This window comes from Cetorhinus maximus, chromosome 10, assembly GCF_964194155.1.
Source record: "Cetorhinus maximus chromosome 10, sCetMax3.hap1.1, whole genome shotgun sequence".
NCBI lineage: Eukaryota > Metazoa > Chordata > Chondrichthyes > Lamniformes > Cetorhinidae > Cetorhinus > Cetorhinus maximus.
In genome coordinates this window covers 51,224,434-51,238,849 of record NC_135888.1, presented here as the reverse complement: position 1 = coordinate 51,238,849, position 14,416 = coordinate 51,224,434, and the positions used below count along the sequence as shown (strand labels likewise).

General features: G+C 43.1%; 1 protein-coding gene across 10 annotated transcripts in view; it reads right to left on the bottom strand.

Annotated features, from left to right (window-relative positions):
• The window catches only part of exd3 (exonuclease 3'-5' domain containing 3), a 567,474-nt gene that overhangs the window by 428,190 nt on the left and 124,868 nt on the right, over positions 1–14,416 (bottom strand). For all 10 annotated transcript variants that reach the window (XM_078550476.1, XM_078550481.1, XM_078550475.1 and 7 more), the window contains 2 exons: positions 5,129–5,299; positions 2,840–3,007 (listed from right to left, as the gene is read on the bottom strand). In XM_078550476.1, coding sequence (XP_078406602.1) covers positions 2,840–3,007; positions 5,129–5,299 — 339 coding nt within the window. The remainder of the gene's footprint in view (positions 1–2,839; positions 3,008–5,128; positions 5,300–14,416) is intronic.

Sequence of the window (14,416 nt, the reverse complement as noted above, 5' to 3'; positions counted from 1 at the left end):
ACTCATTTAAAAGATACCCGGATCTGCACCTGAAGCGCTGTGACCAGCTGCTGGAAAGTGGAATTAAAAACGAGCGGCTAGTTTCTTTTTTCAGCCGGCACAGACAGAGGCTGAATGGCCTCTTTCTGCACCATAACTTTGCTATGGTTCTAAAGAATTTAGAGGAAATTAATTTACACAAAGGGTGCTGAGAAGATGAAACTCACTGCTTTGTGGAAGAAGACAGCACTGTTGTACCTAAGGGGAAACTTGCAGCAAACATGAGAGAAAAGGAAATAGAGAGGAAGATGGATTGGGAATAGAGTGGGAGGAGCGTTGTGTGGAGTGCAAACACTAGCATAGACCAGTTGGACCAAATGGCCTAGTTCTGTGCTGTAGATTCTGTGTATTTTATAATTCTTTCCATTCCCTTTATGGGGAAACATAGGCTAACTCTGAGACCACAGCCACTAGCATAGGTGAGACCAGGTAACTTAGCACAGCCTGGCCTGCAGTGCTCAGTACCACACTGAGCAGCGCACTTAATCACTGAGCCACGCACTTAATCACTGAGCCATCAGGTCAGTTATTTTATCATAGAATGAGGCAATGCAGAAGGTGGTTATTTGATCCATCATGTCTGTGTTGACCGTTTGTGAAAGAATTATCCAATTAGTCCCACTCCCCCTGCTCTTTCCCCATAGCTCTGCAAATTTCTCTTTTTCAACTATTTATTCAATTCCCTTTTGAAAGGTCCTATTGAATCTGTTTCCACCATCCTTGGCAGTGTTTCCCAGATTGTAATACCGTGCTGTGTTAAAAACATTCTCATCTCCCCTCTGGTTCTTTTGCCAGCTCAAATCTGTGTCCTCTGGTTACTGACACTCCTGCCACTGGAAACAGATTTTCCTTATTTACTCTGTCAAAACCCTTTGTAATCTCCAACAGCTGTATTAATTCATTAAATAAAATGTCACAAAGAAAGTTCTACCCAGAGTTAATGAACATTTCCCCCAAAACACAGCAATATGATTCTGGCAGTGCCAGAAACAAAGAGTGGAACGTAGACTGTGTGAAGGGTTAATGCCCAGCTCTGATAGATTGGACTATAACAGGGTGCAGATAGAAACAAAGCAAAATAATTGACGGGGGCCTTTAGCACACGCTGCCAGATTTTTCTGTTCTAATAATAACATTTGTGAATAAATTCCCAGCGTACATAAAAATCACTGCAAAGAAAACACTTGGGTCAAATTAAGATACTTTTCTCCTCTTGGAGACTCACAAAAGCAGGGGAGGAGCAGGGAAATGAGAAAGGCTTTTGTGTTCTCTTCCCTCTAGGGTTCGTTAGGTCAGGGTGATGCAGCATTGACTAACGATCCCAGCCACAGCACACAATGCTGAGCATTGAGTCCAGGGGGAGGTCGCCACTGCTGGCTATAAAATATCACAGCTAATTGCATTGTGATACCCTCAAATCAAAAGTGACAAGGCCTGAATGTGGATTCTCGGCAGACTCAGCGATATCATGGGGCAGTGAACCATGCCCTGTCTGCCAGGCTGCCCTGCTCATGTGACAATAGCCTCTTTTCCCTCTCCGATAGCTGACAGTGACAACAGACTCTTTTCTTCTCACAGGAATGTATAGAAAGAGCTGGAGAGTCTCATTTATTCACAACCAGACACCCTTTCAGAGCCTGAAGTGCAGCAGATGACCGTGACACACTAGCTGCTCTGTCAATCATCCCCCTATTCTCCCTGGCACAGTTTGGCTTGCTCAGATAGTTGTTAGGAAATATCACAAGAGCAGCAACACTCCTTACACTGGCTCTATCCCAGTTATAACTTGAATGAACCATAAACAGCCAGGCTATCTCCATAATTTGCATTGAAAACAGACTGAGTATGTGTGATGACAAAGTGCCAAAGTCAGTGACACCAAAATGTTCAACCATCTGGGAAGTTGTATGTTGGAGGAGGAATGCAGCAAAGCTCTTGATTGGATTCAACACTGCAGGTAAAAGAGAACCAAGCACACAAATGTTGCCATTTACTACAGTGGAGAAAGGCAAAAAGGAGTACAACACCTCAGGCATCGACTGAAAGAACTGATCTTTCCATTTTGCTGTGAAATGTCACTTGGTGACTGTTGCAAAATACACGCAGCTCCAAACTGCAACGCATAATATTCCTTTGGAAAAAATGGAGGGTGCAATTGAAGAGAGGATTCAGGCCATGCTGATGAGGATTACGAACTGTCCAGCTAAATGTGCCCAGCCACAAGAGAGGAGTAAAATTACTGAACATCTGCATACTGTGAAACAAAACCCACTGTGGAAAAATACAATTTCCTGCAAAAAGCAGGATCCTTCTGAATATTCTCCAGGTTTATCAAGCTACCAGATATCCTTGAAAAACTCAGCAGGTCTGGCAGCATCGGCGGAGAAGAAAAAAGTTGACGTTTCGAGTCCTCATGACCCTTCAACAGAACTGAGTAATATTAGGAGAGGGATGAAATATAAGCGGGTTTAAGGTGGGGGGGTTTAACCCTCCCCTAATATTACTCAGTTCTGTTGAAGGGTCATGAGGACTCGAAACGTCAACTTTTTTCTTCTCCGCCGATGCTGCCAGACCTGCTGAGTTTTTCCAGGTAATTCTGTTTTTGTTTTGGATTTCCAGCATCCACAGTTTTTTGTTTTTAACCAGATATCCTTGGCCTCTTTCAAACTTGTCCCCCAAAGGGGAGCTACAAGAAGACATTGGAGACTGGCAAAGAGAATCACCACATATTTATAAAAGACAAATGACAATGGTCAGCTGAGTTTCCCCAACAATCCACACATTCCAGGATACACCTCACCTCTTTGTACTTGCCCTTGACGCACAGATCATTGATCAGACCAAGCTGGGAGGATGGGTCAGCCTTGTCCACTTCATACAAGCTGATCAGCTGATCCAGCATGTTAGCAGGAACCTCAGTGAGCAAAGAGAAGACTCTCGCTTGCTGTGTGGCTGGGTTCAGGAATGACTGTTAACAGGAAAACATGATGAAGGGCAGGAACACTGGAGAAAGGGCACAATGCCATTGTTACATCAGTTAAATTATGTTAGTTACATAAATCTGGAATATAAGCTAGTGTCAATAATGGTCAACATAAAACTACCAGATTGTCATTAAAAACCCCACAGATTTACTAATATTCTTTAGGGAAGGAAATCTGTTGTCCTCACCCAGTCTGGCCTACGTGTGACTCCAGACCAACAACAACGTTGTTTGCATTTAACTGTCCTCTGAAACGGTTTAGAAAGCCACTAATTTTTATCAAAACTGTTATGACAAACTGCAACAATTCAAGGTGGCGACTCACCACCACATTCTCAAGTGGAATTAGGATAGGCAATAAATACCGACCTTACTAATGATGAGTAAAGAAACAAAAATTGAACAAAACAGCTTGCACATGACTATTTATCATCACTGAACAAAACTACTCATACAATTAATGATCATTATCGAGTAGAACTATTCACACGGTTTCATGAACCATACATATTTACTGGCAAACGTTGGGGTACAGTTCCATCAGCCTCATTCTATTTATTGACAGATGTTGGGGTGCAGTTCCATCAGCCCCAATATGTCTATTGATAGATGTCGGGGTATAGTTCCATGACTCTCACTCTATCAATTGATGGATACCTGGGTACAGGTCCAAGACCCTCATTCTATTTATTGATGGATATCAGGGTGCAGTTCCATGACCCTCATTTGATTTATTGATGGATGTTGGGGTGCAGTTTCATGACCCGCATTCTATTTATTGATGGGTGTTGGGGTGCAGTTCCATGAAGTTCTCTCTATTTATTGATGGATGTTGGGGTGCATTCCATCAGCCTCATTTTATTTATTGATGGATGTTGGGGTACAGTTCACTGGCCCTCATTTTATTTATTGATGGATGTTGGGGTGCAGTTCCATGACCCTCATTCTATTTATTGATGGATGTTGGGCTACAGTTCACTGGCCCTCATTCTATTTATTGATGGATGTTGGGCTACAGTTCACTGGCCCTCGTTCTATTTATTGATGGATGTTGGGGTGCAGTTCCATGAAGTTTACTCTATTTATTGATGGATGTTGGGGTGCATTCCATCAGCCTCATCTATTTATTGATGAATGTTGGGCTACAGTTCCATGAGCCTCATTCTATTTATTGTTGGATGTTGGGGTGCAGTTCCATGAAGTTCAGTATATCTGTTGACAACTTTGTGTTTATTCATACTGTGGTTTGGGTGTCAATAGTGAGGTGAATGGGGGGGCTGCAGAAGAGGAGTTTACAGAGATAGGGAAGGGGCTAAGCCATGGGGGTTTCAAGCAGAAGGGTTCTAATGTTGCCTTAGCACAGGGCACCGTCTTCCTTTTTTCTTGGTTTGTTGGGGAAGTTGGGACTGTTCTCCTTGGAGAAGAAAAGGCTGAGAGGAGATTTGATGGGGGTATTCAAAATCATATGGGGTCTGAACAGAGTAGATAGGGAGAAACTGTTCCCACTCATTGAAGGATTGACAATGAGGGGGCACAGAATTAAAGTAATTGGCAAAAGAAGCAAAATCAACATGAGGAAAAACCTTTTCACGCAGCGTGTGGTTAAGGTCTGGAATGCCTCCACCACACTGTCAGGCAGTGCAAGTTCAACTGAAGTATTCAAAATGGAATTAGACAGTTATATAAAAAAGGAAGAATATGCATGGTTACAGGGAGAATTCTGGAGAACTGCTCATTCAGCGAGCTAGTGCAGACACAATGGGCTGAATTGCCTCCTTCTGCACTGTAACATTTCTGTGTTTCCCTTAAACTGGTGTTCAGAGATAGAGAAACACAGAGGCAGGGACAGACACACAAACAGAAAGACATAAATATTTTTTAAATGGTGTATTTATTTATGAAGCTACCAGAGGAAATGCATTACAGGAGACAGAATGAACTCCCAAACGTAGTATTTTTCAGTCCAGTTTGATAGGTTTCCTTCAATATAACTGACCAATAAGTTGCAATATTGACCACCCCCTCACTGATGCTAGAACTCCCTATGACCCGATGTTCAAGGTAGTACAGAATTCAATGTGCAGGACTATTTGCTCCTTTGCCAACCTGCTGGATTCTGGCATCCTCTTTAATCCAATTGCTGAACTGGTCGATGATGTAATGTGCCAGGGACTGCGCCTTTCCCTTTCTCCAGTCGTGGCTGTTCTCCAACATGACCAGGAGCCCTTCCAGTGGGTCAGTGAGGGAAGCAAATCCTCGCCTTGCTTCTTCTGGGAGCTGAGGAGACAAAGGGAGGGTGAACAAAAAGAGGGAGGCCCCTAATCTGCAAGTAGACAAAAGGAGCCTGCTAATTTATTCAGCGAAGTAACTGTTGCTCTCTGTCACCCATCCCACTTGCTGTGACAGTGTACGGCAATCCAGATTCCTTAACACTTCATTTCACCGCAACAGCAGCCTGTGAAAAGGCAATTGTCTGCACTAATTATCCCGTAAACATGCAAAATGTCACAATGCCCTGCACCACCAAAGACAAAAGGTGCTTTCAGTGCCTGGCAATCACAGGGCAGACAGATGCTTTTTAGGGAGCTGCTTTGCAAAGGCCACATTCCTTCAAACTTCCCTTCCATCAGACTGTAAGGAAACAAAGAATGAGGACAAGTGAAGCACTCACACTCGCTAACCACCTTCCCGTAGTCAAAACAGGCAGTGTGCACACTGGGGCATTTGAGAAGCAGGGATGTAGGTGATGAGGGATTATGCGTGGCAGTCTTTATTGCCCTTATATTCCGCCACAGTTTTTCCCCAATTATTCTTTTGTACATCATTACAAGTTATAATTCGTCACACACACAATCCCAACCAAGCGCCCCGAGGGAGAAATCCCCAATCATACAAACCTCACAGGGAGACAAACCCCTGATACAACACACTGATGGAGTTTGAATTCTCTAACTACTGCCCCCTGAGGTGAGGTAAGGCAATGCAAACAAGTAATGGAAGCTCATGCCTCTGGTCCCTCAGTGCCACACTGTGTAAGTGGGCTTCATTCTTTGAATCTAGGGGAAAGGGAAAGGGAAAAAAGGGGAAACTAAGATTGTGTTTCATTCATTTTATCGTTCTGAACGTTGATGAACATTTGATAATTACTAGAACCACAAAATGGACAAAGAAAGAGGCTATTCAGCCCACTGCACATTTACATTCCTCCTTGCCAAATACATATTCAATTCCTTTTTTAGGCATCAGTAACATCTCAGGATTTAGAAACTCTTGCCTCTGAGTTAGAAGGTAGTGAGGGAGTACGCCTGAGCTGCCATCTTTCAGCTGAAACATATGGTTTGTCCTCTTAGATCCCACAGCCACTATTCAAAGAAAAGTAGAGGCATTCTCTCCAGCGTCTTGGCCAATATCATCTAAAAACAAATATCTGGTCATTATCACACTGCAGCTAGTGGGATCTAACTGGGTGCAAATTGGCTGCCTTGTTTCTTACATTACAACTGTGGCTACACTTCCAAAGAACTTCAATGGCCCCCGCTAACTCATAGGAATCTCTGGCTTGTGACCAATTAAAATGGCTTATTTGGAAAGGCGCCAAACACACAGAGACTTTATCGGCAATGTGCAGAGTTACAGTCAAGGCAGCAGAGGGAACACACAATCTCCAAACAACCCACCTAACTAATCCTTCAAGCACCACCTGTCCCGCAGGTGGCAGAGTCTGTAGATCTTCAATTGGGCTTAATCAGCCATCTCAGAACTCATCAAATCATCCTCAATCCTGAGGTTTGCTTAAGAAGAGTGGACTTCATTGGTTTTAAAGTGCTTTGGATATCCTGACATTGTGGAAAGGGATACAGAAGTGCAAGTCTCTCATTCTAATTGATATTCTGATCTCTGCTTAAAGAGCCAATTGTGGTAAAAGCATCATCCTGTTCTAATCGCCCTCTGTGTGAAATAAACTTCAATACTGTCTATTCTTCCACTTAGAATCCTCACTCTCTGCCCCTTATTACCAATTCACAGGACTCTATTACTTTCTCATATGAGATGTCCCATGTGCTTTGTGGGGGAAAAAAAGCTATATTTTATGTTGGGTGATGGTCCCTTTAAGAACTCAGTTTCTCTGAAAGAAGAGTTTTTGTAAAAAAAACAGCTTGCCTCCAGTAACTGATCATAGAGTCATAGAGATCTTACAGCACAGAAAAAGGCCCTTCGGCCCATCAAGTCTGCACTGGTCAAACAAGTACCTAACTATTCTAATCCCATTTTCCAGCACTAGGCCCATAGCCTTGTATGCCATCCAAATACTTCTTCAATGTTATGAGGGTTTCTGCCTCTACCACCCTTTCAGGCAATGAGTTCCAGGTTCCCACCACCCTCTGGGTGAAAAAACTCTTCCTCACATCCCATCTAAACCTCCTGCCCCGTACCTTAAATCTATGCCCCCTGGTTATTGATCCCTCCAGCAAATGGAAAAGTTCCTTCCTGCCTACCCTATCTATGCCCCTCATAATTTTATACACCTCAATCGTGTCCCCCCTCAATCTCTTCTGCTCCAGGGAAAATAACCCCAGTCTATCCAATCTCTCCTCATACCTAAAACTCTCCAGCCCAGGCAACATTCTGGTAAATCTCCTCTGCACTCTCTCTAGTACAATCACATCCTTCCTATAATGCAGATTCCAAAACTGCACGCAATACTCTAGCTGAGACCTAATCGGCGTTTTATACAGTTCCAGCATAACCTCCCTGCTCTTATATTCTATGCCTCGGCTAATAAAGGCAAGTATCCCATATGCCTTATCTTAAGGGGCCAGTGGACATGCACACCAAGGTCCCTCTGATCCTCGGTACTTCCCAGGGTCCTACCATTCATCGTGTATTCCCGTGCCTTGTTTGTCCTGCCCAAGTGCATCACCTCACACTTATCCAGATTAAATTCCATTTGCCACTGATCAGCCCATCTGACCAGCCTGTCTATATCCTCCTGTAATCTAAGGCTATCCTCCTCACTATTTACCACCCCACCAATTTTTGTGTCATCCGCGAACTTACTGATCAACCCTCCTACATTCAAGTCTAAATCATTTATATATAGCACAAACAGCAAGGGACCCAACACTGATCCCTGTGGAACTCCACTGGACACAAGCATCCAGTCACAAAAACACCCCTCAACCATCACCCTCTGCTCCCTGCCACTCAGCCAATTCTGGATTCAATTTGCCAAATTGCCTTGGATCCCATGGGCTTTTACCTTCGTAATCAGTCTCCCATGCGGGACCTTATCAAAAGCCTTGCTGAAGTCCAAGTAGACTATGTCATATGCATTGCCCTCATCTACGCACCTGGTCACCTCTTCGAAAAATTCCATCAAATTAGTCAGACATGACCTCCCCTTAACAAAACCATGCTGACTGTCCTTGATTAATCCCTGCCTCTCCAAGTGTAGATTAATTCTGTCCCTCAGAATTGCTTCCAATAGTTTCCCCACCACTGAGATTAGACTGACTGGCCTGTAGTTCCCTGGTTTATCCCTTCCTTCCTTCTTGAATAACGGTACCACATTGGCTGTCCTCCAGTCCTCTGGCACTTCTCCTGTGGCCAGAGTGGTATTGAAAATTATTGCCAGCGCCCCTGCTTTCTCTTCCCTTGCCTCAACTCAACAGCCTGGGATACATTTCATCCAGGCCTGGAGATTTATCTACTTTTAAACCTGCCAGACCACTTAGAACCTCCTCCCTTTCTATGCTAATTTCTTCAATTATATCACTGTCCTTATGCCTGATTTCCATACCCACGTCGTCCCTCTCACTTGCGAACACCGACACACTCAAGTATTAATTTACAACCCTATCTATCATGTGACCAAATGCCTGGAAGATAAACAATAAGAAAAAAAGGGTCAACCAGAAGTTAGTTATAGGGGTGAGTAGGTCCCTGGATGTGATTCTGTGTTCAAGCAGTTTTGGGTTTAGTTTAGAATGAACTGGCCAGAAGGAACATTTCTTTCCAGCAGGATTCAGTTGAAATTGTGTGTGTTGGCTAAAAGAGCTTTTAAAAACCTGGTTAACTGAAGGACTATACTAACTGTGGATTGAACTTCTGGGATAACCAAGATGAGAAGAGCGAGGGAGAGAGAAAGAGAGAGAAGTAGAGAGAGAGTTCATGGATACAAGACTCCAGAGTTAATCAACATTTAGAACCAGGAGAGTTCTGATCCGAGCTGGCTATGCTTAAGACACTAGCAATACGCGTGTTGAATGAGGAGTCTAAAACTGTATGACAGATTGAGGGGATTTGAAGGGAGAACCTTGTCAGAAGTAAATGGAAGGTCCAAGAAATCTCAAACCTTATACAAACCTTTGAAGCAGTACTAAGACCAAGTGGTTAATCTTCCAATTTTGATAAGTATCTGACTTGAGTTTTTAGGGTGGAAGTCAAATGGGTGTAGAAGGAAATTTGAGTTAAGAAGTTCAGTTTAGAGTATAAGTAACTGTGCTCATTGTACTTTTAATATTTTTAATGTAATGGGCTAGTTTAGATAGAATGTAGTCATTAGTATTCTCATTATTTGAGTTTTTGTGTAGTAAGATGCTTTTGTTTTAAACCGTGAACCTTGGGGCTTCAATTCTTTTAGTAAAAGCCTGGGTTTTCAGATTTTCAAAAAAGTAATAAACATTTTACTGGGCTGTACTGAGATCATAAAACATAACCATTCATTACTTGGAAAACCTTCATTAAATCTCCCTCATCCAATCTAACATCTCCATCAGCCTTGTCCCCAAACAGCAAAGGCAACAAGAGCAATGTTGCAAGAAAATTAACATTGAAATCCTCACAGATCCCACCAACACAGCCCTTCTCAGTCAGCAGTTCACTGCCAACCTCTCAATCTCCAGCCAAAAGGAGTTACAGTGTGCCCATAGTGCCTGGTCAACCCTAAAAGTCCACCATAACAAGCACCTGTGAAGAGGTCCTTGGTCTCTCTACAGGAAACATCATGACTGATTTTTTGCATTTTATATAGTGCCTTTAAAGTCCTCCATGATCCTTCAAAGGAACATTTTTTTACAAAACCTGACACTAAACCACATACAACTGAGGCAGATCTTACAGGTGAAGTGAGACTTAGAGAGCTAGAGAGGTTTAAGGAGGGCTTTCCAGAATTTAGGGCCCAGGCAGCTAAAGGCACGACCAACAATGATGGAGCAATTAAAATAGGTAACATGCAAGCAGCCAGAATTAGAAAAGCGCAAATATCGCAGAGAGTTGTGAGGCTGGAGGAGTTTACAGCAATAGGGAGGGTGAGTCCATGGAGGGATTTGAGAACAAGGATGAAAATTCTTAAATTGAGGTGTTGGCAGGGCATGACCTAATGTAGAGCAGAGGGGTGATAGGTGAACAGGATACTGACAGCAAATTTTTGGATGACCTCATGTTTATGGAGGATGGAAGACAGGAGGTCAGCCAGGAGAGGATTGGAAGAGTCAAATCTAGACATAAATAAGGAATAGGTGAGGGTTTCAGCTGCAGAGAAACCAAGGCTAGGGCAGAATAGGAGACAATTACGGAGGTGGAAATCTGTGTCTGCATGGACATGTGGTCTGTGGCTCATCTGAAAGTCAAATACAACACAAAGGTTGCAAACTGCCTGGTTTCATCTCAGACAGTTGCCAGGGATAGGGATAGAGTTGTTAGCTAGGGAATGGAGTTTGTGATGAGATGCCTGCACATGGAGGTGTCACATCTTGCCCATCCTCAAGTCGTCTTTCCTGTAAACATTGTGGCTTGGAGCATAGTCAGTGGCACATCACCTTGTTTGGTGTGTCACTTGGCACGCATGCAAATGCCTATCATTGCATGCCATTGATGTGGGTGTGTCACCGTGGGCGTATCGCCTTGCACATGCATTAATGCAATTGTCGCCTGGCACAAGCATAACTGAGTGTCCACTTCTAAGCACCTTACCACAGGTGTCTCACGTTGCATACTCATGAATGTGAGCCTGTCAATTTGTACATGAGCCATTCTGAGTGCAACGCGTTGCACATGCATTAGCTCGAGTGCACGTTGTGTGTATTGCCTTGGATGAATATTCATGTGGGTGTGAGCTTGCATATACGCTAATGTGGCTGTGTCATGTTGCATGCCCGTTGACATGAGCGAATCGATTTGTGTGCGCCTTTTGAACATGCGTTAATGTGAGTATGAAATTGCGTATTTGGGTTCATGAGTCTGTTGCCTTGTATGCGCTTTGTTGTGAGTCTGTGACCTCACATACACATGTGTACTAGTGGGGGAAGATGCCTTGCTTATAAGCACTAGCAGTGCACAATGACTTGTGCCAGTGGGAGCAGTCAGATTGCCTGCACACACACGAATACACAGGAGGGAGGTGTGGAGGAGGTGGAGAGGGAGTCGCTTCTGTTGAAGAGTAATGAGGACTCGAAACGTCAACTCTTTTCTTCTCCGCCGATGCTGCCAGACCTGCTGAGTTTTTTCAGGTAATTCTGTTTTTGTTTTGGATTTCCAGCATCCGCAGTTTTTTGTTTTTATCAAGGGAGTCGCTTTACATGCTTGAGAAAGGTTCTTGGGAATGAGCTGGGTCAAGTGGATCAAGTATCAGTAGGGGACATTAAGGGGCCAATGATCATTGTACCATAAGGTTTATGTTAGCTATGAAAAAGAACAAGGGGCAACATCGAATAAAAATAATTAAGTGAGGGAGGATAAACTTCAATAGGCTGGAAACAAATTTGGCTCAGATAAATTGGAATCAAAGATCGGCAGGCAAAACTCGAATGAATAATGAGTTGCCTTTAAAAAGTAGATAACTCGGATGCAGTCAACTTGTACATGAACTGTTGTGAGTGCAGCACGTTGAACATGCATTAGCTCGAGTGCACGTTGTTCCCTACGAGGGGAAAGGTAGGGAAAACAAATCCAGAACTCCCTGGCTGACTAAAGAGTTAGAGAGTAAGATGAAGCAGAAAAAGGGTAGATATTACAAATATCAGGTGGATAATAAATTGAGAATCAAGTTGAATATAGAAGGTGGGTAGGGGAGTTAAAAAAGGATATAAGAGAAGCAGAGAGGCAGTATAAGAAGAAACTGGCGGCTAACAAAAAAGGGAATCCAAAAGTCTTCTATAAGCATATAAATAGTAAAAGGGTGATAAAAGGGCGAGCGGAGCTGCTTCTGGACTTAAAAGGGGATTTACACGTTGAAGCAGGGGACATGGCTGAGGTACGAAATGAATACTTTGCATCTGTGTTTACCAAGGAAGAAGATGCTGCCCAAATCATGGTGAAAGAGGAGGTAATTGAGACACTTGATGGGTTTAAAAGTGATAAGATGATTAGATGGGCTGGCTGTACTTCAAGTTGTTATGTTACCAGGACTGGATGAGATGCATCCAAGGAGACTAAGGGAAGTGAGAATGGAAATTGTTGAGGCACCGGGAATAATTTTCCAACCTTCCTTAGGTACAGGGGTGGTGCCAGAGGACTGGAGAATTGCAAATGTTACACCTTGTTCAATAATGCTGTAAAGATAAGCCCAGCAACTCGAGGCCAGTCAGTTAGTTTGCCAACCTCAGTTGTGTGGAAACTTCTAGAAATGATAATTTGAGACAAAGTTAAAAATCACTTGTACAAATGTTGGTTAATTAAGGAAAGCCAGAGCAGATTTGTACAGGGAAAATTAAGTTTAACTAACTTGAGTTTTTTGAAGAGGTGGATGCGGATAATGCAGTTGATGTGGTGTACATGGATTTCCAAAAGGCATTTGCACAACAGAATTGTAAGTAAAATTAGAGCTTATGGAATAAAAGGGACAGGAGCAACATGGATAAGAAATTAGCTGTGTGGCAGGAAACAGAGTAGTGGTGAATGGTTGTTTTCCAGGACTGGAGAAAGGTTTGTAATGGGATTCCTCAGGGGTCGGTGTTAGGACCCCTTCTCTTCTTGATATATATTAATGGCCTAGACTTTGGTGGAAGGGCACAATCACAGAATGGTTAAAGCACAGGAGAAGGCCATGTGGCCTGTCGTGACTGTGCTGGCCCTCTAAAGGAACAATTCACCTAGTGCCACTCCCCTGCCTTCTGCCCATAGCCCTGCACATTTTTCCTTTTCAGATAATAACCAAATTCTCTCTTGAATGCCTAGACTGAAGCTGCCTCCACCACACTCTAAGGCAGTACATTCCAAATCCTAACCACTCGCTGTGTGGAAATGTTTTTCCTCATGTGGCCATTGATTCTTTTGCCAATTGTCTTAATCTGTGCCCGCTGTTTCTCAATCTTTCCACCAATGGGAATAGTTTCTCCTTATCTATTCTGTCCAGACCCCCTCATGATTTTGAATACCTAATCTCCACTTAGCCTTCTTTTCTCCAAGGAAAACAGTCCCCGCTTCTCCAATCTATGTAACTGGAGTTTGTCATCCCTGGGAATAACTCTCATGATTTTTTTCTGCACTCTAATGCCTTCACATCCTTCCAAAAGTGTGGTGCCCAAAACTGGGTGCAGTACTCCAGCTGAGGCCGACTCAGTATTCTACACAAGTTTAACATAACTTCCTTGCTTTCATACTCTGTGTCCCTATTTATGAAGCCTAGGATGTTGTATGCTATATTCGCCGCGCTCTCAACCTGTCCTGTCACCTTCAATGATTTATGCACATATACACCCACATACTTCTGCTCCTGCACCCCGTTTTAGTGTTTTATCCTTTGTTTATATTGTCTCTCCAAGTTATCCTACCAAAATGAATCACTTCATACTTCTCTGCATTAAATTTCATGTGCCATTTGTCCACCTATTCCACCAAACTGTCTATGTCTTTTTGAAGTTCTATACTTTCGTCCTCACAGTTCACAATGCTTCCAAGTTTTGTATCGCCTGCAAACTTTGAACCTGTGCCCTGTACACCAAGGTCCAGGTCATTGACATATATCCCAGCACCAAACCCTGGGAAACCCAATATAAACATTCCTCCAGTCCGAAAAACATCCATTAACCGCTACTCTTTTTTTCCTGTCACTCAGCTAATTCTGCATTCATGTTATTACTGTACTTTTTATTCCATGTGCTATAACTTTGCTCACAAGTCTATTGTGTGCCACAGTATCAGGTATTTTGGAAATCCGTGTATGCCACATCAACAGTATTGCCCTCATCAACCTCACTGTTACCTCAACAAAAAACTCCAGCAAGTTAAACACGATTTACCCTTAACATATCCGTGCTGGCTTTCCTTAATTAACCCACATTTGCCTAAGTGACTATTAACAAAATTTAGTCAAAATAAATAGAAAAATAAAAAGCACAAGTGCAAGGGTCACCATAAGAGTGCGGGTGCTTGTGAGGAGGTCACCATGAGAAT